The sequence below is a fragment of the Camelus bactrianus genome, chromosome 2 (genome assembly GCF_048773025.1).
Source record: "Camelus bactrianus isolate YW-2024 breed Bactrian camel chromosome 2, ASM4877302v1, whole genome shotgun sequence".
In the NCBI taxonomy this organism is placed as follows: domain Eukaryota; kingdom Metazoa; phylum Chordata; class Mammalia; order Artiodactyla; family Camelidae; genus Camelus; species Camelus bactrianus.
The window spans coordinates 42,106,096-42,129,833 of record NC_133540.1 but is presented as its reverse complement, the minus strand read 5'-3'; the positions used below and the strand labels follow the sequence as shown (position 1 = coordinate 42,129,833).

At 38.1% G+C, this 23,738-nt stretch overlaps 1 protein-coding gene across 1 annotated transcript in view; it reads left to right on the top strand.

Moving 5' to 3' along the window:
* The first annotated feature begins 1,533 nt into the window (after window positions 1-1,533).
* PCDH10 (protocadherin 10) overlaps window positions 1,534-23,738 on the top strand; it is a 47,110-nt gene continuing 24,905 nt past the window's right edge. Inside the window, exons 1-4 of the mRNA XM_010956913.3 lie at window positions 1,534-4,987; window positions 6,569-6,627; window positions 7,195-7,301; window positions 15,181-15,486. Of these exons, the coding sequence (XP_010955215.2) occupies window positions 2,363-4,987; window positions 6,569-6,627; window positions 7,195-7,301; window positions 15,181-15,486 (3,097 nt within the window). The 5' untranslated portion in view covers window positions 1,534-2,362. The remainder of the gene's footprint in view (window positions 4,988-6,568; window positions 6,628-7,194; window positions 7,302-15,180; window positions 15,487-23,738) is intronic.

The following is a 23,738-nucleotide window of genomic DNA, read 5'->3' as shown; positions in this document are numbered from 1 at the left end:
AGGGACCTTCTTATCCTGTGGCGTAAAAAGGAAACTGAACAAGGGGTGGTTTGGTTGAATAAACAACCTTCTACAGCCCATTAATTAACATAAAATTATGTTTAAAAAAAACATTTTCTCGGAGAATTAACATTCAATCCACTCTTCAGCATTGAAGAGTTCGCGCTGTATTTTAACTTCATAAAAACTGGGTGCTTGGATGCGCCGCTTCCCACCGGCGCCTCGGGAGTGAGCACTCAGCTCGTCAAGCGCATCCTTCGGGACCCAGAAGGGTATGTGGGAGGTGCTCGGTTGGGGCTTACACAGAGCGGTGCGCTGGACCAGGGAGGTTAGATGACAGCACTGTGAATGTGCAAGCGCGTTCGCAGATACCCGCAGCGGCACACACTCGAACCCCGCGTGTGCACGGCCCCTGACCACGCACCACCCCCAACCCCGCCCCCGCCCGCATTCCCGGCCGCCTAGCTGTCCTCATCCAGCGGTCTTGACCCAAGCTGGGCAAGAATCGGTGCACCGGCCTAGTTTAGGGCGTGGGGGCGGGGTGGGGGGTCCTCCAACTGTCAGAAAAAGCAGAAAAAAGCCTGTGCGCGCCGCCGCTGCGCCGCGCTGCGCCGAATGAGGCTCAGAGATATTCCAGGCGCCTTGCGGCTCTCGGCGGAGCTCAGTGCCCGATGCCCGCGAGTCGGACGTTGAGCGGGCGGGCTTTCGAAGGCAGAGCTCAAATGATACTCCTCAGTCATTGATCAAAGCGCTCACAGCTCAAACCAAGTCCCCAAGCAAATTAATCTATTTGGTAAGAATATTGTGGATATACGTTTAAAGGGAAAACGCAAGCCTAACACGACTGCACGTCTATAGGAGGTGCCAGCCCTCATGCCTGGGCGTGAATCCCCCGGCTTTTCAGGACCAATCTCCGCCCCATACTCCAACTGCTTCACCCCTTTCCACACGGCCCTTTCAGACCCTCACACTTAGTTTGACACGGGCCGTGTTATGTCTGTTTTTCAAATGTCCTGCCAATCTCCGCCAGAGTCCCTTAATTAGTAACCCTTGCCAATTAGTGGCCCCTCTGCAACTTTTTCCTGTTTTCGGTGACTTATTTCCAAAATCAGTAGCAAGGAAAATACCTTAAAGGAAAAAGAATGTTAGCGTCATTGGAAACCCCGCTCCTGGGAGACGATACCGCTGTTGCTATTATGTTTTCGCATTTGCTGATGCAAACAGGGGAACTCTCTATTCCCTTTCCATTACCTGCTGCTGGGGACTGGGAACTTTCCGCGGCAGAGTCCCCAGCTAGCGCCTCGGGACCTGCCGGGCTGTTCTCGCTCTCACACTCACACTCACCCAGGCAGCCGGGGCGCGGGTTCTATCCCGCCCGGCCCGGCTGCCTAGTGACGCGCCTGCTTGACGGCCAGTTTGGCCAATTAGCGGCGGCTCGGTGGGTGGTGCTCCTCAGCGATTGGTTGGCAGAATGAGGGCGCTGCGCAAAAACAGAGAAGCAAAGCGCTCGGAGCTCAGAAACTGCCAGCCGAGATCACAGTCTCTATGGCTGAGGCAGAGGAGGGAAGGACTGGAAGGAAGAGAGACAGGTTAGGGGGAAGAAGAGTCTTGGTAAAGAAATAGAAGAAAAGCAACTGCTCATCACACTTACAGAGAGGCAAACGGCGGTGGAGATGAGGACAGAGAGAGACAAGACTATGAAAGCCAAAAATCACAAATAGAGCGAAAGAGAAAAAAATGCCAAGAAGAACATCCATCCGGAGAAATGAAGAGAATGAAAGTTTTATGCTGCAGAGCCATTCTGGGCTTTTCCGGCACAAAATTCTCTAGCTGTTTTTAAGCTCTTTTGCATTTGCCAGCCCATTTGCCAGCCGTTGACATTAAGAGGCATGTTCAGCGGTGCCAACAGCATCTCCTCTTCCTCTTCATCTTCCTCCTCCTCCTTCTCCTTCTTTTCCTCCTCCTTCTCCCATCAGCAAGAAGACAAACCGAGGACAGTCTTTAAATATCGAAATTTCCTCCTTGGGATTTGCCAGCGCCGCGTTGCGCCAAGACTGTCGGAATAAAGGAGGCTGACTATTGTATTATTATTTTATTAATTGGTCATTGGGAAGATTACTGATGAGGAAAAGGGGCGCCCGTCACCCTTCCTGCACTAAGATTGAAAAATGAGGCTGAATTGGGGGAAACCCTAAAATGAAACGAAAGGAATAAGATTGTTAAGGACAGAAAGCCACAGGAGACCCCCACATAGCGCACTTTTATTTTTATTTTTTATTTGAGATTTCTTTTTTTCGTGGTGGTGGGGGAAGTGATTGGGTGGCTGACTGGCTGCGGGAAGCTGCTTCCTTTCCCTTTGGAGATGATTGTGCTATTATTCTTTGCCTTGCTCTGGATGGTGGAAGGAGTCTTTTCCCAGCTTCACTACACGGTGCAGGAGGAGCAGGAACATGGCACTTTCGTGGGGAATATCGCTGAAGATCTGGGCTTGGACATTACAAAACTTTCGGCTCGCGGCTTTCAAACGGCGCCCAACTCTCGGACCCCTTACTTGGACCTCAACCTGGAGACCGGGGTGCTGTACGTGAACGAAAAGATAGACCGCGAGCAAATCTGCAAGCAGAGCCCCTCCTGTGTCCTGCACCTGGAAGTCTTCCTGGAGAACCCCCTGGAGCTATTCCGGGTGGAGATCGAGGTGCTGGACATCAATGACAACCCCCCCTCCTTCCCGGAGCCGGACCTGACCGTGGAGATCTCTGAGAGCGCCACGCCGGGCACCCGCTTCCCCTTGGAGAGCGCATTCGACCCAGACGTGGGCACCAACTCCTTGCGCGACTATGAGATCACCCCCAACAGCTATTTCTCCCTGGACGTGCAGACCCAGGGGGATGGCAACCGATTCGCCGAGCTGGTGCTGGAGAAGCCGCTGGACCGAGAGCAGCAAGCGGTGCACCGCTACGTGCTGACCGCGGTGGACGGGGGAGGAGGGGGAGGAGAAGGAGGAGGAGGCGGTGGGGGAGGGGGCCTGCTCCCCCAGCAGCAGCGCACCGGCACGGCCCTACTCACCATCCGAGTGCTGGACTCCAACGACAATGTGCCCGCCTTCGACCAACCCGTCTACACTGTGTCCCTACCAGAGAACTCGCCGCCGGGCACGCTAGTGATCCAGCTTAACGCCACAGACCCAGATGAGGGCCAGAATGGCGAGGTCGTGTACTCCTTCAGCAGCCACATTTCGCCCCGGGCGCGGGAGCTCTTCGGACTCTCTCCTCGCACTGGCCGGCTGGAGGTGAGCGGCGAGCTGGACTACGAAGAGAGCCCAGTGTACCAAGTGTACGTACAAGCCAAAGACCTGGGCCCCAACGCCGTGCCCGCGCACTGCAAGGTGATAGTGAGAGTGCTGGATGCTAACGACAACGCGCCTGAGATCAGCTTCAGCACCGTGAAGGAGGCGGTGAGCGAGGGCGCGGCGCCCGGCACAGTGGTGGCCTTGTTCAGCGTGACAGACCGCGACTCAGAAGAGAATGGGCAGGTGCAGTGCGAGCTGCTGGGGGATGTGCCGTTCCGCCTCAAGTCTTCCTTCAAAAACTACTATACCATTGTGACCGAGGCTCCTCTGGACCGAGAGGCGGGAGACTCCTACACCCTGACCGTGGTGGCTCGGGACCGGGGCGAGCCTGCGCTCTCCACCAGTAAGTCGATCCAGGTGCAAGTGTCAGATGTGAACGACAACGCACCGCGGTTCAGCCAGCCGGTCTACGACGTGTATGTGACCGAGAACAACGTGCCGGGCGCCTACATCTACGCGGTGAGCGCCACAGACCGTGATGAGGGCGCCAACGCCCAGCTAGCCTACTCTATCCTCGAGTGCCAGATCCAGGGCATGAGCGTCTTCACTTACGTGTCCATCAACTCCGAGAACGGCTACTTGTACGCCCTGCGCTCCTTCGACTACGAACAGCTCAAGGACTTCAGCTTCCAAGTGGAAGCCCGGGACGCGGGCAGCCCCCAGGCGCTGGCTGGCAACGCCACTGTCAACATCCTCATCGTGGATCAGAACGACAACGCCCCTGCCATCGTGGCGCCCCTTCCAGGGCGCAACGGGACTCCAGCACGCGAAGTGCTGCCCCGCTCGGCGGAGCCGGGTTACCTGCTGACCCGCGTGGCCGCGGTGGACGCGGACGACGGCGAGAACGCCCGGCTCACCTACAGCATTGTGCGGGGCAACGAAATGAACCTCTTCCGCATGGACTGGCGCACGGGAGAGCTCCGCACAGCGCGCCGGGTGCCGGCCAAGCGCGACCCCCAGCGGCCTTATGAGCTGGTGATCGAGGTGCGCGACCACGGGCAGCCTCCCCTGTCCTCCACCGCCACCCTGGTGGTGCAGCTGGTGGATGGTGCTGTCGAGCCCCAGGGTGGGGGCGGGGGCGGGGGCGGGGGGTCAGGAGAGCACCAGCGCCCCAGCCGCTCCGGCGGCGGGGAGACCTCGCTGGACCTCACCCTCATCCTCATCATCGCGCTGGGCTCAGTGTCCTTCATCTTCCTCCTGGCCATGATAGTGCTTGCTGTGCGTTGCCAAAAAGAGAAGAAGCTCAACATCTACACGTGTCTGGCCAGCGACTGCTGCCTTTGCTGCTGCTGCTGTGGCGGTGGGGGCTCGACCTGCTGCGGCCGCCAAGCCCGGGCGCGCAAGAAGAAACTCAGCAAGTCGGACATCATGCTGGTGCAAAGCTCCAACGTACCCAGTAACCCGGCCCAAGTGCCGGTGGAGGAGTCCGGGGGCTTTGGCTCCCATCACCACAACCAGAATTACTGCTACCAGGTCTGCCTGACCCCTGAGTCCGCCAAGACCGACCTGATGTTCCTTAAGCCCTGCAGCCCTTCGCGGAGTACGGACACTGAGCACAACCCCTGCGGGGCTATCGTCACGGGTTACACAGACCAGCAGCCCGACATCATCTCCAACGGAAGCATTTTGTCCAACGAGGTAAGGCTGAAGCGAAAGGACCACCATCTCTCATCTCCTCCATCTGAAAGCCTCCTCTAGCCCGGCCCTTGTATCTCTGGTGCACTGTGTATTTATATTTAGGATATTAGTTTATTTGTATTTTTATGGGGACAGGAATGGGGGAATCACCTCTCCTACCCCTTCGTGTGTAACAAACTTCGTGTTGTCCCTAATTTTCTGCGCTCCACCCCTTCACGTTTATTTTCATCGCCCCCCTCCCCCCTTTGGTGCTTTGCCACCTTGGACCTTCCTTCTTTCCTCTGGCATCTTTCCTTTAAAATCCTAAGCCCCCTTTCAGTCCTTTCTCTGCTTAGAAACCTGGGGGTTAAGGGGGAAGTGCGCGGGGGGAGAGGGAAATGGGGTGGAGGGACTTTCTGGCTCTGCCAAAGGTCTTTTTCGCTTTGCATTTGTCCCAGGAGTTAATAAAGTTAACTGTTTTGCTTTGTTTATCAGTGCTTTCAGTCGCGTGTAAAAGTAAGCTATAGATTGTTTAACTTTGCACAGTTGTCTAAACTCGAATGCATGTTTTAGTGAATGAGTTATCAGATCCTTGTCCTCTGAACTCGGGTTCCAGAAAAGCCTTCAGTTCTGCTCTGGACAGCATTTACAGACGCTCTTGAAGCCGAACGCCCACACAGTGTGAATTTGAATGAAGTTGCTTTGGCACAAACCCCTGTAAGCGTAAACTAACGGAAGGCTTAAACAGTTGTTGTCGTAAATACACCTTTTAGCTAATAATCGCCTTCTTGCCACCGTTCTTGATAAATCACTGCTATTGGCTTTCTTCATCAAAGAATTTGCCTTGTCAATTCCGATTTCTTCTTATAAGATGAAGAAGTGGCGAAGTTGAAAGGAGGGAGGGAGCGGGAGAACAGTCGATTTATGTAAAAGAAAGTTTGGACCGGAAAAGGTGTGTGGGTGGTGAAGGTGGGAGGGGACTGCAGAGGCTATTGGGAGGGGGAAAAGAATTGGGGCCAGGATGGGAGGGAGGATTATGAACTCCCTTCTTGGCAGGTTATTTAATTTATTTGAGTCTTAGATATTATTAATTGACTTTCATGAATATTTGTACAGCTCATTTGTATCTTAAGCACATTTTGAAAATAAACAACAAAATAATTCCATAAAACATCCAAACTTTTTGCTTATTGAGCGTGCTGTTTTTCTTGTGTCAACCAGTATGCACCTAAACACTTTTTTAGACCACTGAAAGAAAGACTGCAGCATATAACTAGGTTGACTCTATTAGAGACAATAGTTTATGAGCCCCAGCTATGAGGTTATTTGCATTCTCTCCTTAAAACACACACACACACACATTTAAAATTGGCCTTTTATTTCTGCAATTTTTTAACCTTTACTGAAAATCTATATTGCAGTGTCTCTACATGTCTTCTTGCCTTTAGCCAGCAATCACTAGTCCAAGGTTTTAGGACAGCTTAGAAATTCATCAAAATGTACACAATTACTTAAGCTAGAATTCATTCTGAATGTCAAAAGCAGACTGTCAGTTAAACCCTTAGCATTCAAATGCTCTTGATTTATTTATTTTTTTTCTAGACTAAACACCAGCGAGCAGAGCTCAGCTATCTAGTTGACAGACCTCGCCGAGTTAACAGGTACGGACTTTTTTTCTAGTTTGGTGAATGGACAGTTTACTACCTACTAAAAGTGGGAATTAGGTATATCATTCAATATGAAAATAGAAACCGGATAAAATATTTCCAGTTAGCGCAGAACATAAATATTCATTATGTTGGGTTTCCTAGACAATAAAGTAAAAGTAAAAAATAGGGGTGTATTTCATTTATATATAACTACTAAATGTAGTTGAATAGTTTGTCGGTTTACACTCCTACACTGCTTCTGATAATCTTCCTGTTCCAGGTATATATATACATGCACACACACACACACACCTCTTCTATGAAAATGATATAAACATATGCTTAGTTCCAATCATAAAATCCTGACTAAACTACATGCCTTAAGGACTCAAACTGACTTATTATGTTCAATTTTAGAAAGTTAGGCTTAAGGTTAAGAAAACAAGCTTTGCACAGAAAAGAGACACCTGAGAGCTTGAGGCATCTGCAGCACCATCGGTGACCATGTGGTGGCAGAAGAATGTTTTCTTTGTTTCTTCACCTTTTTTTATTCTAATCTTCACATTTTTGTACTTCTAGTTCTGCATTCCAAGAAGCCGACATAGTAAGCTCTAAGGACAGTGGTCATGGAGACAGTGAACAGGGAGATAGTGATCATGATGCTACCAACCGCGGCCAGTCAGCTGGTAAGTGTGATCGAAGTGCAATGCTGACTTTTATGGTGTGTTTTTTTTTTTTTTAAATAAATCCTGAAAGGATGATGTTCTAGGTAATTTTTAATGTTAGTAAATCTACAGAAAAATGATGCCATCCTATGATGATAATTGTATACTCACAGAGGATTGTAAAAATGTAATGTTCCTTTGGAGAATGAAAGTTAGAAATTCATTGTGGCATCTGTTAGAATATGAAACATTCTTCCTTATATAATTTTTTTAATGGAATTATATTGCGTACAAAAAGTTGTGGATTTCTCATTTGGTCCAGTCCTCAGTCTTCAGTCAGTTAAGGTATTATTAGACTTGTTTATGGATGAGGTAACTGAGGATAAATGAAATTGACTGACCTGCGCAAAGTCACAGAGGGTAAGTGGAAGACTGGGGACCAGAATCCAAATTTCTCGCCTTCCAGAGAGATATGCATTTTGCATGCCACCGAATAGTAAATGAGAGAAGGAATGGTGATTAAAAGTCATGAATAGGTTGAAAGCAGGATTCCCAATCCTGAGTTCTTAGGCTTCAGGACATTAGTAAGCATTTGATAATGTATATTTTCTGAAGCATCCTAGGTTTCCTCATATTTTCAACAGGATCCGTGACCTGTCAAAAGTTGAACTCTAGGTGTATTTGTATGTGGGCTTACTGTTAGTCACTGATCGGGTTGTAATGGGACACATTTTTTTACTTTGTTTTACTTTATTTTACTTTTTCCTATGTAAATTTACTCATTGTGTTTCACAGGATCCTGATAACTCTAATTACTAACACTTAAAGAAAACACTTATAAGAAATGAAATATGTACCTTGAAATAATTTAAATCATTTCACAAGGTTTGGGTTTTCTTTCCACTTCATTCACATCCCAGCTATGAAGGGTGCTTGTTGGATATATATATATATTTTTTTAACTTTTTCTTTTCCAGTTGAGTTTTGTGTTTATCTGACATATAAAAAAGTGCAAAGACAAGTTCACTTTTGCAACTTCTGAAAATGCCCATTGTTGGACCATCTCTAGGTCCAAATTCATTCACTTAAGCTTTGAGCTTTATTTGGGTTAGTGATGTAAGCACAGAGTGATAGAGTCCTCATCGATCCTCGAGAGCCCCCATTCCTAAGCACACTCCGTGGACCTCTGAACCGTGCTGAGGCAGTGTGTCAAAGGGCAGTATCCGCCCCATGGTCGCCTGGCAGCAGTGGTGGCCGCAAGCCTCTCACTTGGCTAATATGTGCTGTGTCTGAGGCTGCATTAGCCTTGGGAAACGCAGGCAGGAGGAGGAGGGAAAAAAGGCTACTCAAGGGTCTCTTTATATTGCTGCAAGTCATTAATATGCAGACCTAATGAGACTTGAGAACTGCCAAGAATCCCCGGAGGTCCCTGCCCCTTGCGGGCCTTCATGCTAAGTGAACAGAGCATCTATTTAGTGTCTGGGAACCTGACAACAAACCAGATCTTGCCAGAAGTTTATATTTGAGTACAAAGTCCCTTTCATTTTTGGCCTATATATGACATATGATTTATTGTTATCTTTTAAAAGCTGTACACTTAGAATTGCTCATTCCTATTCTATTTTTCAGAGTTTCTAATTTAATAGTCAGCCTTTTAAAACTTTTGAAGCAGAATGTTTAATATTTAAGAAAAAAAAAGTGTATCCACGTCTGCTGCATGTTTCCTTGGGTGCATTTTCTTTCTTTCCCTCTCCCCCACCCACTTTGTTTTTTTCTGTAGCACTTCAATCTCAATGAACATTTCAATTAGTTTAGTCTCTCAGACATAATGAGACATAATAGCCTAACCGAAGAAAGAGAAATGAATAAACATCTGCAAAAAGTGCTAAATTTGGAAGATGGATAAGCGATATATTCTTATCAATGAGCCTTCCCAGGAGCTATTTTATTTCACAGGCACTCAGTGTTGCCATTTTGGTAATGTTCCTTTCAAAATATTTGAGATGTCAAAGCATATGAAAGGAAATTTTAAACGCTAAATTGTGTTCCAGAAAACATTTAAAAGCAAGGCGTTTTTTATTTTTCTTATCAAAATGACAATTTTTTTTTCCATCTTTGAGTTCTTAAACATGTGAAAGTATTGCAGAACTAACAATCTGTGTATCCATTTCGTTGGTAGTTACAGGGCAGCCACACTTACTGGGCACAACAATGGCTGTTTTAGAACTGTAATAACACACTTGGATTAAGAAGCAATCATACCTTTGTGTGCTGAATTGAAGTTGGATTTAATATGTTTTTCTGACTTTATTGTAAAAATGATTTTGAAGTGGTTACTTTTTAAAGTATAAAACCCTAAGTGGAGAGAATTAAGATGCATTTACTTGATGAGTTTTTTCAGTCCATTCGTGATGTTGTGTATTATAAACTTCAACACAAAGTACCTAGAATAGTTTCTAAAACTTAATCCTATTTCAAGTAAATAACATCTGCTTTATTTCCTTGTAAAACCAGATACTTAGGACCTTCCAATTTTGCAATATTAGGAAATATTCTCATAGCACATCCATTTCCAGGTTTAGGGTATTGAAAATTTTGTGCTAATAAACAAATCCCACTCAGCTAGATTTTGAGTGGGGAAAGCGAGTTTATCAAAGAAAAACAACACTGGGAAGATATAGATTCTGAATCCTCTAGTTTGTACCTTATTTCAGATTACATTAGATACATTGTCAGGCTTAGTGCATCACCTGTTTAAACTTCCTAACTTTTTATTTATTCCCACTTTCTTTTTCTGTGTTAGTGTTAACTTTGTATTTATTTGGATATGCCTTGTATTTATTCTTCTATGAATAGTTTTCTTTTTTTGTTCTTTCTTCCCCTTCCCCCCCCCCCCCGGCTTTTCTCCTTTCTAAGCCATTTGCAGTCACCAATCTTGTTCACAGAAGGGCTTTAAACACGGAGGCAGCTGCACAGAGAATCACATAAGCTTTTTCAGTTTTCCACTGCACCTGGCTCCATGTGTGAAATTCTTCAGCTTGACCACTGCTCTGTGGCGTTTTCTCTCTATAGTCTTGTCAAGGTGCTTTCCGTTTTTTTTCAGGGCATTCTTGATGTATTGGTTAGATATGGCAGAAGTCCAAGGAGATGTGGTAAATGTTTGCATAAATCATCACAAGAGGAAAAACTGACTAATCACAGCTTTAATTGCAAAAAACATATATATATATTCTAAGTGGACTTAAAAGCAATATATTTTCAGTTTTATAATACCATTAGATTAAAAGATAGCCTTTTTTCTAGTTTAAATGATACAACTGATACAACATAATTAGTTATATATTCTTAAAGATTTTAATATTACTGGAGGTAGATCTAAGGAGATTATTTAGTTATGAGAAGTTTTTTTCCATTTATTAAAGTACTTACCAGTGCATACTAGGATTGATTATGAATTTATTTTTAATAATTGTGTCTTCTTTAAAAATATATTGAAGAAAAGAACCCTAATAAGTGATGATTCAGTTAAGTTACTTGTTATAGTTTATCTGAAAATTTTCAAATTTCTCTTCTTGTAAATTTTTCTCGTAGTTGCAAGAGAACTAGTTTCTAAATGTGTTTATTTTTTGAATTACTGTGAGATTTATACATGACACATGGTCAACATTTGGCAATAATTTAAAAAATAAAGTGATTTGAATTGTCAGTATTTTCAGACTAATAAAGAAAAGTATAGCAGGAAATGCATTAAGCCGTTGCCCTACTACTACAATATCAATAGGAGAGTTCTTGGTTTTTCATAAAATACAAATCTCCCTTTCCCAACTCCAATAAGAACTTAGATACTGGCAATTAGTTTCTGGCTTTGTAAATAAAGTGAATTTATACCATTGCCTCCGTAAGCAAAAGCTTTTGGTTAAGGTTTCTGGTGAAAATGTGAGCTACAACTTGATAATGTGTAGAGATTTACAATTGGAAAAAAATACAAGACAAAATATTGAGAGAACATGGAGAAAATACAAGCATTTTAAAAGATGATAGGTAGGGAGAACATTTTGATGTGCATGTTTTGATTTTTTTCATGAGTGAATTATGTTGTTAAATCTCTGTTCCCAAACCACATTTTCCAAAAAGTTACAGCAATTTTTGTGGTTACAGTTAACATCTCTAATTTCTCCAGTGTTAAGTAATTACAGGAAGACTTGAAATTTCCTCAAAAAGTTGTGTTGATTTTTTAAAAACTAATTTATCATATTTTGAAAAGAAAATTTTTTTTCTGAAGGCTTAATGCATGAGGAAAAAATGTACACATAATTTTATATTATTACATTCGTCAGAAAACAGCACAAATTGAATGCAGTTACATTTCTGAAATCACAGTTTGTTCTCAGCGGTAATATCTGCCTCTGACTATAAAGGACAAGTTACTTGCTGGTTAAAAAAGATGTATTTGAGAGTTTGTCTAAATATATCTTTGCATAACAGGCAGTCTATCACTTCAGCTGTCATGCTTTGTAGAACAGACCATTTCTGAGAAGTAGAAAAACATAAATAACTAGGATAAGAAATTTCAAATAAAATATATATGTTGAAATGTTTCTTGGAAATTACCAAAACTTCAGAACTCAGGCTCGGGCCTGTATTTTCCTGCTATACAAATCCCACAGGTTCTAAAGTAAGGGCATTTGAATAAAACAAAAAATGCAGTTAAATTTATTTTTTCTTGACCCTTGACTTTCAACTAATAAAAAATTCCAAGAGCAGTGTAAAAGGTATGCATTTTAAAATGCCCCATGGACTGAAATAACCTGGCATTCTTGTCCCTCATGCAGTCATTTACCATCACAAAACTTAAGTATGCCTCTGTTTATTTGGTCATTAAAATCATATATGTAATGAGACTAGTGATAAGTGAAAAAAATAAAATAATGTTAGTCTTTCAAAGGCTCCCTAAGGTGAGGACCGGTAACGGGCAAAGTTTATTTGGTTCTCAAACTGTATATCTATCTGCATTCTTTTTTACTGAAGTATAGTCAGTTTACAATGTTGTCTCAATTTCTGATGTACAGCATAATGCTTCACTCATATGTATACATACATATATTCATCTTCATATTATTTTTCAAACTATATCTCTAAAAGAAGTGAAAAAAACATTTTCGAAAAATATTTCTAAAATTTACTTGAAATGTATTTATATGCTATGTATGTAATTAAAAAAGAATTTTGTTTCTATGTCTGATACTTTCCTTATGGGAAATTAGTACACTTGTTTTGCCCGTAAACCTGGTGAAACACATTCACGCACAACGCGCGCCATCCTGCCTTTCACTCTAGTTATATAAAGCTATGTTGTCACGACGAGGACCCTACTTTAAAAGGAGTAGCTCATGAATTTATTAAGAACATTACTTACAAGTGTTTTTTTCCCTTTTAGGCGAGTAACAGTGTTCTTGCAACAAAAAAGTCTTTATCATATTTCTCACTTTTCTTGTTATGCACATGACATATTTTTGTGCAGGTTCTCAAGTCATGAGAACTTTATTTCATCATCTAAAGGAATATTAACTAGCCTTTAATAAATGAAAGAGACCGAAAACCATACACTTGAAGAGAAAAAAAAAATGAGCACAATGGAACATAAACTACTCATAAAAACAAGCTCTACTAAAAGTACCTCTTAACATAATCAAGCATCTTAATGAGTAGAGACTAGTTTACTAAAATTTTTCTGTGTGTGATGATCATGTTCAACATTATTAGAATACTTGGGTACAGAGCTCAAAAAGCTGTAAAAAGGTTGCTAATGCTCTCATGAGCATTAAAAAATAGTATATTTGAAAGGGTTATATCAGTTGTGTGATAAAAAATGTATTCCAAATTTTGCATTAGTACCCATCTTTATGAGGATCCAATAATATAATTCTGTCTTAATATTTGAATTTTTTATGAACTTCATATTTAATATGACATGAATTTATGTTTGGAATAAATAATTGCTCATAATTTACTCTTAACGGTAATTCCATCTATCAAAAAGGCCTTTTATTTCTCATCACACTATAAACAGGGAGCATTTACAGTACAGTGTGTCAAAATACAGATCTCTGATTCTACAGCTTCTTCCTGCCTCATATGTCAGTGTGTGTAAGGGACATTCTCCTTCCCTTCCTCTTTTTTTTTTTTTTTAATTCCTATATCCTTGCAGGAAGAGGATAACTGAACTTCTCTGGTGTTCAAAGAAGAACTGACATGTTTTACATGCTGTTCTTAATCTGGTTCTTTATCCCGGCTTCAGCTCGGGTTGACCTTCCTCAACAGTTCACTGTTAGTCATTTATTTCCAGGCTTATGCATAACAATTATCAGTGGAATGTTGCAATAGCAGTCAGACTTGGCATCATATATAGTTTAACTTAAGATAAAAAGTCATTGTAAAGTGAGATAAATATATGATAAGAAGCTTGGTGTTATTTCTTTAACCATAATTTATGTAATTAACTCTTCTTAACTCCTTGAGAATAATCTAGAGGGTTAATAATTGTTAATGTTTGTGAAAAATAATTATTTTATGTATGAAAATAGCAAAATGCACACACAAATAAGTATATTAGTAGGTGACAGAAAACTGGAATCCCATCAGGAATTTACAAACTAAAACTTGCTCAAGAGCTCAAATCACTCATGATACTTATAGAAGAAACAATCAAGGGTGTTCATTACATAAATATGACTCTCTGTTGGTTAAAAGAAATAGTTCCTGGTTTTTCCACACTAAGCATGCATTTGAGAGGTTTTTACATACAGACAAATCACACTTTAGTTATTTCAAATTGATCCTATTTTAAAGCATATTTAATAAATAGAAAAATGTTAAAATGTGATTTTGGTTTATGTACTTATTTTTCCACATTTTGCTAATTATCAAAATGAATAACAAATAGTGTTCTAGAGTGCTCAAAAATTGTGATGCTTTGCTTAAGAAACTGAATGAGGTTTCTTGAGCCATAAACATCGTATTTAATAGTCTTGTCAATCTATGGAAGACAGTGAAACGTGAAAATGTCATTTGAAATCGTGGTATTCTGAGATTAGTAAGCAAACAGGTCTGTGTTGTCTAGGACAAGTGTTTTCCAATATAGAACAAGTAATAAGGTATTTGTCAATAGCCTCTGCAGCTGACTCATACTGCACTTGGTTACCTTGGTTTCACTAATTACGGTCATTTGTCCTGGGTTTGTCTAAGGCTGTAAATGATAAGTGGTGTGTAGTAATACGGGCTACCAGAGTGTCACTGAGAAATTACTTTTAGGAAGTCATTTTCCAGGAACCTAAGAAAGCATGCTCTTGGCCACTCATGAAATCTTGTTTTATTCTTGTTATTTACTGGTTTATCACTATGTATGCCATATGTCTGTTGAATATCACTTTTTGCTTCCTGTCCAGATTTTATAATCTAAATATCATTACTAGTGCTTCACATATTTCTTCCATTTTGTCTCTAAGAAAAAAAATATCGATGACATCATCATTGGAGACTATGGATTGAGAAAGCTTTCGACTGGGGTTTTTTCCTCTGTTAAGAACTTCACCAGAGATTTTAAAAAATATTCATTCTATTTCTACTCACTATTTTCTAGTTATTTAAATAATTTAGAGCCAACTTTTTGTCCACATACTCTGAGTAGTTTAGAAACATCTATCTCAGAGGGCTCTTTGGCAAGAGTCTTAACCCTTGACAAAATAATACAGAGATTTTTGGCTCCTGTCAGGTTAAGACGAGAAAAATTTGTTAAGATACCCTCACCCATTACTCTCCATGCTGCCTGTAATTTTTCACTTCTAAGCAGCTGGTGGTGTTGTGAAGCCCACATCTGCAGCTCTCTTTTCCCCGCTCCCAGGTATGGATCTCTTCTCCAACTGCACCGAGGAATGTAAAGCGCTGGGCCACTCAGATCGGTGCTGGATGCCTTCTTTTGTCCCTTCTGACGGACGCCAGGCTGCTGATTACCGTAGCAATCTGCATGTTCCTGGCATGGACTCTGTTCCAGACACTGAGGTGTTTGAAACTCCAGAAGCCCAGCCTGGGGCAGAGAGGTCCTTCTCCACCTTCGGCAAAGAGAAGGCCCTTCACAGCACTCTGGAGAGGAAGGAGCTGGATGGACTGCTGTCTAATACACGAGCGCCTTACAAACCACCATATTTGAGTAAGTATTACGTAAAAGGCTGTATCAAAGTATTCCGTTTCAGGAAGTAACGTTCAACATGCCATTCTTCTTTGTGAAAATAGAGGAGTTCAGGTTGTTCTCAGAAACAAGGATAAGAGTGACTCGTGGATGCAGGCAGCACTTGACAATAGAAAAATGAATATGCTTTACAGTAAGTCAGGCTCCTGTGTTAAACGTGGTTGTTGGCAACAGTCAAACATAACTTTTGATGTTGTTGAAAACATTTTTTAAATGATCTTCCTATTTCCTTTGAATGCTGCTCACCTGCTTACTTGATTTCCATGTGTTTTGAAGGGCTTATTTAAGGTGGAAAAACATCTCTTGACACTTGAGCCATTGAGAGTTCTCATTTTCTTATCGATACCAGCATTATGGCTTAATCATCCTTTTCCCATAATGACATAAAACACGTTAGGCTAAATTCAGAAATCAGTGCAGCCATTACTTTGCTGGTTCAATGTCATTTAGTGATATGTTGGCATGGATTCTAATCTTTTATCAGAATCAGAGGAACTTTGTGATGGAAGCATATCAATATAGCAATATTATTCAATTATTTAAAATAATAGGATCTTCTAACACTGAGACGTTGAGAATTGTACTCAGCTCCTTCGATATTGGGACCATAGCCTCTAAGTGGATTATTTTATACAACCAATCTGAAAAGCAAAAATACTTTGAGATTCTTTAGTAGATTGGAGATTCCTTTGAGGATCTTGGTAATGAAATTATTCCATTTACTCTCTGCTATATGGAAGCCTTTTCCTTTTAGTTAATGGATAAATACCACTGACGATTCAGTATTTTCGTCAAACTACATAAACTAGTATTTGATAAGGATGAAACCTGTAACAATTTAATCCAAAGACAATTTTTAGCTTGCATAGCAAATCCAGTCTACATGATGTTTCCTTACTTTCATCTTCTAGTGCAAAGAAAGCAAAAAACAAAAACGGAACCATAAGTTAGAAACAAAAATGAGACAGATTGCAGATGTATCATTTCTATTATGACTTATGAAGTGGGAAGGAAAAAAAAAATTAAGCGGAAGAAAAAAACTAGAAGAACATTTACTGTAGCCCTTACATGTAAATGTGAAAGGCGTGGGTTGAACACACTGAGGATGTGACTCCTACGCTGGACACTGATAATAAGAGTAAACAAGTGTCATATGATTAGAGTGGATCTGCCACTGGATACATACATTGTGATGGCAGCAATGATTGAATGGTGTTTTTGGAAGGATTGTGTTCAGCTTTTCAAATTATTCAGAAATGCCATTACCCCAGCATGATATAGTATATTAGTGTTTCAGAACCAAATAATTATGCCTCTCTATAAATTATCGATATTTGTTCTGCTTTGTTTTTTTAAGTTATAAAATTTGAGAACACAAACACTTAAGGAAAGTGTTGAAACATCTAACATAATAACTAAATGTAATTTGGATGCTAAGGTCCTGTTTAACTGACACATCCACAGACACTAATGATTTAAAGTAGCCTAAAATCAAATGTTAATAAATAAGAACTGTGATTCAGTCTTTGTCCCTCAAACTAAATTCTGGATTTTAAGTTTAATTATTATCATAAACCAAGCTTTTCCAAATTCTAAACAGCATATTCTCACTAGTGTTTCACTTAAAGTAAGAATGTATGTTATAGAAATATATTATCAATAATTTCAAGGCAAAGATTCAAAGTACATATGATTCAGAGTAATTCAAATATGTATTTCTAGATAACTACAAATATTTGCTGTTAGCATATATTAACTGGTAAGTCTATATCAAAGATGATGAAAAATCAATTCACCCTCTTTACCTCTTAGTGAGTACTAATCTTGATGAAGTTTCACTTACACTGGAGAACTGAAATTTTGAACAATTTTTTTTCTCTACTGACTAGTTTTTCTTTTTAATTTTAAAAATCATGGTAATAATTTTTGTTAATAAAAATATTAATGCTGCATATATTTTAATGTCAATTTTTCTACTTTTTAAGAATCTGGTATTTTCATTTAGATCCCTGATTGAGATTATGAAATAAGTCATCAGTTATATGTTTGCTACAAATCAAAGAATGCAGCTATTATTTTACCAAAAAAAATTAAGGTTTGTTTGCATATTATCCAGATGTGTATTATAATTAATTAATTTTGAATAACAATTTATGTTTTCTGTTTTAGCCAGCTCACACTGCTCAAAATTCAGGGTTTGGGATAAAGTGGACTGGGATGAAAAAGAAGCAGAAAAATAGCTATTTTGTTGTTTTTACTGACACTCACCTTAGTTCTTCATATAATTTTAATCATGTCTGAATTTTTTTTAATGTCTAGTGTTCGATGTCATCTTTAACTCACACAGTTATCTTTAGAATTACTTTATGGCTCTGATTTAACAGGCATAGTCAATTTGGTGGTTAATCTAACTGTACAAACTATAAACCAAAACAATCCATTCCTATTTTGTCCCCCAAATTCATATGGTGATAGTTGTTAATACGTGTATCATTTATCATCAGGAATAGAAATATTCTTTTCTTCTAAATGGAAAAGCATGCCCCTTATGTAATTAAAGAAGCTAGAAATTAGCACTAATTACTTGTTTAAAAATCAGAATGTTTAAACAATTATTGAGGTAGCAGTTTTACTTTTGCTAAACATACATTTAGTTTTTTTAATGAACACAATGTACATTTTGATGTTAAGAAAAGTAAGCAGCTGTATGTTTCTTTTTGTAAAGCCTTTAAAAAGCTTAATGCGGCTACCACTGTCATTTACAACATGATGACAGGGAAATGGGGATCCATTTAATAATAATACAAATGAGATCATTACCTATACCTAACAACTTTCCATTTCTACACCTCTGATGGCTAAAGTTAAAATTAAAAATGGCAAGAAACCAACTTTTACACAAAAATATGTGTATGCATGTTAAAAAATGTACTTTGTGTTTCTTTAAAAATGCCTACATACAATTATATTTTCTCTTTTATATAATTTATATGGAGGATCCATGAAGAGTATACATGATGCATTTAATGAAATGGAACTTATTTGTTGAATCAGGAGTAATTTTGAACATATCAATTAATACTTGCCTCATTAGTCATAAGCTCTTTATAAGGATGCCTCATCTTATTTTTGTTATAATGTTGCAGATTTCTAATACTCTGATAATAACCAAAAGGATACACTGAAAGTTTGAAGAAATAATTTTAAACATTTAGAATATGATCATATAGTCAAAATACAGTATTTAGATTTCTTAAAATGTTAATAAATTTTAGCTTAGCTTTACCTGTAATTTTTATCAGAGTGATAAAAAACATTAAAGTATCACTTTAACTTGTAATAAAAAACATTTCATTTTAACAGTTATTAAAATGAAGCAGAAAAATCATTGGGAGTTTAAAAAGAATGTTATATTTTTTCGTATGGAATTCAAAAATTTTAAATTATAGACATCTTATTTAAAATTATTTAGCTTTTCAATGGGCACAGTTAAGTTATGCACAAAACAATCTGGATAGTCTGAGAAAATAAGAAACATAAAAATAATTTAGGTTTAAGAATAAAACTGGTTAAAGTTATATTATTAATCTAATTTAGAAAAGCCCAATAGTTAAAACGATATCTTTAATACTATTTTAGTAATCATTTTTGCTTATGATTTTGGCTTTATATTTTGAACATCATTTCTTTAGATTTTTTTGTCTGTAAACAGGGATATCTTTCAGTTCAAATCAGTCAAAACAATACCGTTACTTAGAAGTATAAGGATTTGTTATCTTGAAACCCGTTGATTTCTTGTCAAAAACCTAATTGTTCCCTAAAAACTGAAGATAATGGCAAGATAAATGGCCAACGAAATTTCATCTAAAATGTATTTGTAAAATCTTTCATTTGTTTAAAGAATCAGACAATAATAAATTATATTGAATAAAGTGAAAAAACTACATTGACATGATGATTTTTTAAATCCTAAATCCATGAAATTTGCTACAATCACAGGATTGTAGGAAACCCTCTATTGAAAAGTGTCACAATCGATTCTGGTTTTATACCATACAATGTTTAGACTAGTCCGGATATGTCAAAAAAATCACTCTTGCTGTCTCCTGACATAACTTTGTTTTTGCCTACTTTTGAGCCCTTTTGAAATTTCAACCCAACTCACCCATATCATAACATAAGAAAGGGTGTCAGGACTTGGAAATATTGCATCTAAAATATTGCTGACACTTCACCCAGACTTCTTTTCAGTAACTCGCATTTTAGGAAAATGTTTTTGGACATCTATATTATTTCTACTGAGCACTTCAAGTTTCAATTTGATTGAAATTAAGAGCATGTTCTGTTTAGTCACATCTCTTCCAGCCCCTTCGCTATCTTAGCCTGCCTTTGTGAGTTTTCCTAATTTGTTGAAGTCAGTACAGTAAAGGAGCATACAGAGAATCCACAATAAAATGGCTTTTTTTATTGGTACAGAGTACCCTCATATTTCCATATCCCTTGTGGTGGTTTCTCTGGGATTTGTATATTCCTCTAATGTCATAAACATAGCATCACTTTATCAAATGTTAAATTCCACAAAAAAGTATTTTAATATATGGCCTTTTTAACATTTTTTTCTCATAGGTCCATATGTTACTAAATGAATGGACATCTTTTTCAGGATTTTTTTCTTTTTTACTACATATGTTAATTTCAGTTCACTTTTTCTCCAATTTGTGCTACTTAAGGAAAAAAAATCCTACTTTTGAGATTTTTGTTCTTTCATTTTAGAAGAAAACGTCCAGATTTGTGAGCCTAACTAATTTTCTTACTTTTTTAGTTTATCTCTTTGTGACAAATCTCTGGTCTTTAAATCGCACTAGTCCTTCTATTTTTCCTTTACATTCTTTTATTCTGTAATTAATAATTAATCTCTTATAATCAAAATAGTTTACAGACTCAACTGTGTAAGCAGGAAACAAATGATAACTCAGGATCAGAAGAAACCCAAGCCCAGTTCATATTTTCTGTAATCTACTGTTGGAATTAAATGTTCACTGAACTTTATGAAATTTTGCTTCTTTGAAAAATTATAATCTGTTCACAATTCATATCATTACTCCAGTTAACTGATGCAGCGGCTAACTGGAACCTTCCTATAACTATAGATAAATGAGATATTATAACACTGTCTTGTTTCTTCTCCTTTAGTTGCTGAGTAATGGTTTTCCTCAACTAATATGATTTAAAGTAAAAGCTATAAAAATCTTTCTGAGGTGCAGCTATGAAACAGAGCGGTTCATTTTACATCCACACATCTGGCAATTTCTGTAGGCAATTTGTTTCTTACTTATTCAGACAGCAGTGCTTCTCTGTGACTTATCACATGTCATTTAAAATTTGTGCCTTTGGGTGCATTGGAACTAGTTAGTATCCAATACTCTCTTGGCATATTTAGACTCATTACCCAACTATGCATATTACAAATGCTAAATAATTATGTGATGGAAAATGAATTAATGTATGAATGACTGTTTCTGAAGTGTCCAAATTTTCTTTAATGTTGTCATCATAGTTTAATTTACACACATTTCTACACACAGTTTTTGATATCTCTAGGCTAACTTTCTTCTTCCAATTAGAAAAATGTTTTAAATTAATCGAATTTCTCTCTAGATAGTACCTATAAATTTTTATGAGGGAAAGTAGATTCTGAACTTATTCAAAATATTGAAATACACCTAACTATGGTGTTTGCAAAATATGATGGTGTTTTTCAATATTTTGAGACTTTAAACTTCTGATTTATTCAAAGAACTTATTTCATATTCTTAGGAGGAATTAAATTTTTTAAAATTTCTTAACTCCCTTGGAATTTGAATTGCTCCCCTTTCTCTCCAGGTCTATAAGGCAATCTTTTATATATTTTACTTACTTTCATACTTTAACTCTCATCTTTCACAGTTTTATAAAGCTAATATACATACATATATGCTTTCCTCTGTTACAATCACTTACTTTTCTTATTTAGTTCCCAGGTAGGAGTTATTTATTTGCATGTTATTAAGTACATTTTTGAATTCATAGACACATGGTTAAATAAAATAGTGTACATTTAAGGGCATATAGAGAAGGCAACTAATAAAAGTTATTTATATCTTTTTCAATATTTTACACTGCTTAGTAAGTGATTCACCTACTATTTAAAACAGTTTACTTGGTGCACACTTTGCATTTTATTGAATGAACATTTATCATATTAATATCATTTATACACCTCATTTTTATATTACAGATAATTTTCATCCTCTTTCTTATTTTGTACATTGGAAGTAAATCCATATAAGCATTTGTCCATCATGTGAGACTAACAAAGGAAGATTATCAATTAAAATATAAATAGAATTATTCAATGGAAAGGAATATCTACTTGGGAATTTTTCCTGCCTCATCATACTGAAGATTTATGGGTCAAAATTTAAATGCATTGAGTTATAAAGCCATTGTAAATAAGTCTGGAATACACAAATTCAATTGCTTATAAATATTATTAAACATTATTCAATACTCAATGTGCCAGACTTTTTTTGAGTGAGTCTGCGTCTTTTGAAATCCATCTAATAGGAATTAGAGGAATTAGATAGCGTCATTTAGATAATATAGCATGGAAACTGCTTTGGACTATAAGGTTCATTCATTGTTCAAGATTAAGTAATACTACTGAATCAAGACTAAATTCAGCATAATGCGAGTCAGTTTAATGTTTCCCAAAGTGTAATAGAAATCTTGGAAGTTTTATATCGAGGTCCAATAAGACTCCCTAATTACTGCATTAGTGATTTCTAATCACCTATATCAGTTTAAGGGGGACAGTATAGATTTGAAAAAATTGAACCCCAAAGTGTAATTACATACAAAAAGATATGAATAAAAACAAATTGTAAGCTAGAAAATTTGCAGATAAAAATCAGGATTTTATTTCTGATTCTTTAACTGATACATTATATGACATTATATTTAACATAATACCTAGGCACTTAACCCTATTCTTTGTTCTAGAGATACATTTCTTTTAACTGTAGGGATTGAAAAGATTATATGTGAACTTTATTTCAATAAATTTGTATAATCTGTACAATTAAGTGTTGTCCAAATTATCAAAGCTAGCTTTAAAGTCATTGAGTTCAATAAGTGATTATAAATAAATTTTCTGTGTTCTATTTTCGTGATTCTGCTGTATGGATACATTTGCAGATATATACATTCCATAGAGAAGCATTATATCTTTAATTTAGTTTAATTTTTAATTATAGCTATCAATTACCAGAGAAAGAACAAGCAGGGATTATGCTTAACAGAAGAGTAAATTTATTTAACTAATGGCTACTTCATTGTCAGAAGCTGTTAATATGATAATATGGTGCTTTTCGAGAAACAGATAAGTGATACAATCAATTTTGGTCTGTTTCTTTATTTTTTAAAGTACTGGTTGTACTTTTTGAGGACAGGTTCCCATTACATAATGTAGCGAAATTAACTGTGACACTGTAGAGGAAATAGATGCCTATATAATGAGAAAGACATTATTTTTACTGCTTGTAAAAATGTTGTAATCTGTAGGGCTTTTTTTCTCTTTCATTGTTGGTGTTAATCAGAATCCTACAATAGATTCCAATATTTCTTGTGTTGGATGTTGAATTATATATTTTACACAAGCTAGAAAACTAACTTTAGTTTGTCATCAAGTGGTTCATATGTATGCCAATCCCTGTTTCAGCTGAAAATTGGATAATTACTACATTATTCCATAAAAGCATATTTGTAAATGTTTTTGTCGAAGTTTTCAAAAGTAAGTGTTTTGAAAAATAAAAAGAGACCTAAGCCTAGAATTAATACATAAATAAAATCAATATCAAATATATAGTTCCTGGCCTAAATTTTGAATCACCCTGGATAAAGAAATAGCCAGGGTAGAAAGTTTCTCTCACACCTAACTAAACACCACTGGGTTTTGTTGCAGAGTGCAACATATGGTAGAAAGTTCTGAGTTAAAAATGGCAATGGTAGATAAAGTATATATAGTAAGTTGTCTTGATGATATACACCTGATGGTGTGTTTAAGATAACATACATCACATGTTAAGTTTAATCGAAATGGTGGTAGGAATAATAGGTCCATAGATATGAGAGTTAATGCTATCATTTGAGAATTGCTATCATTTTATTCTTAA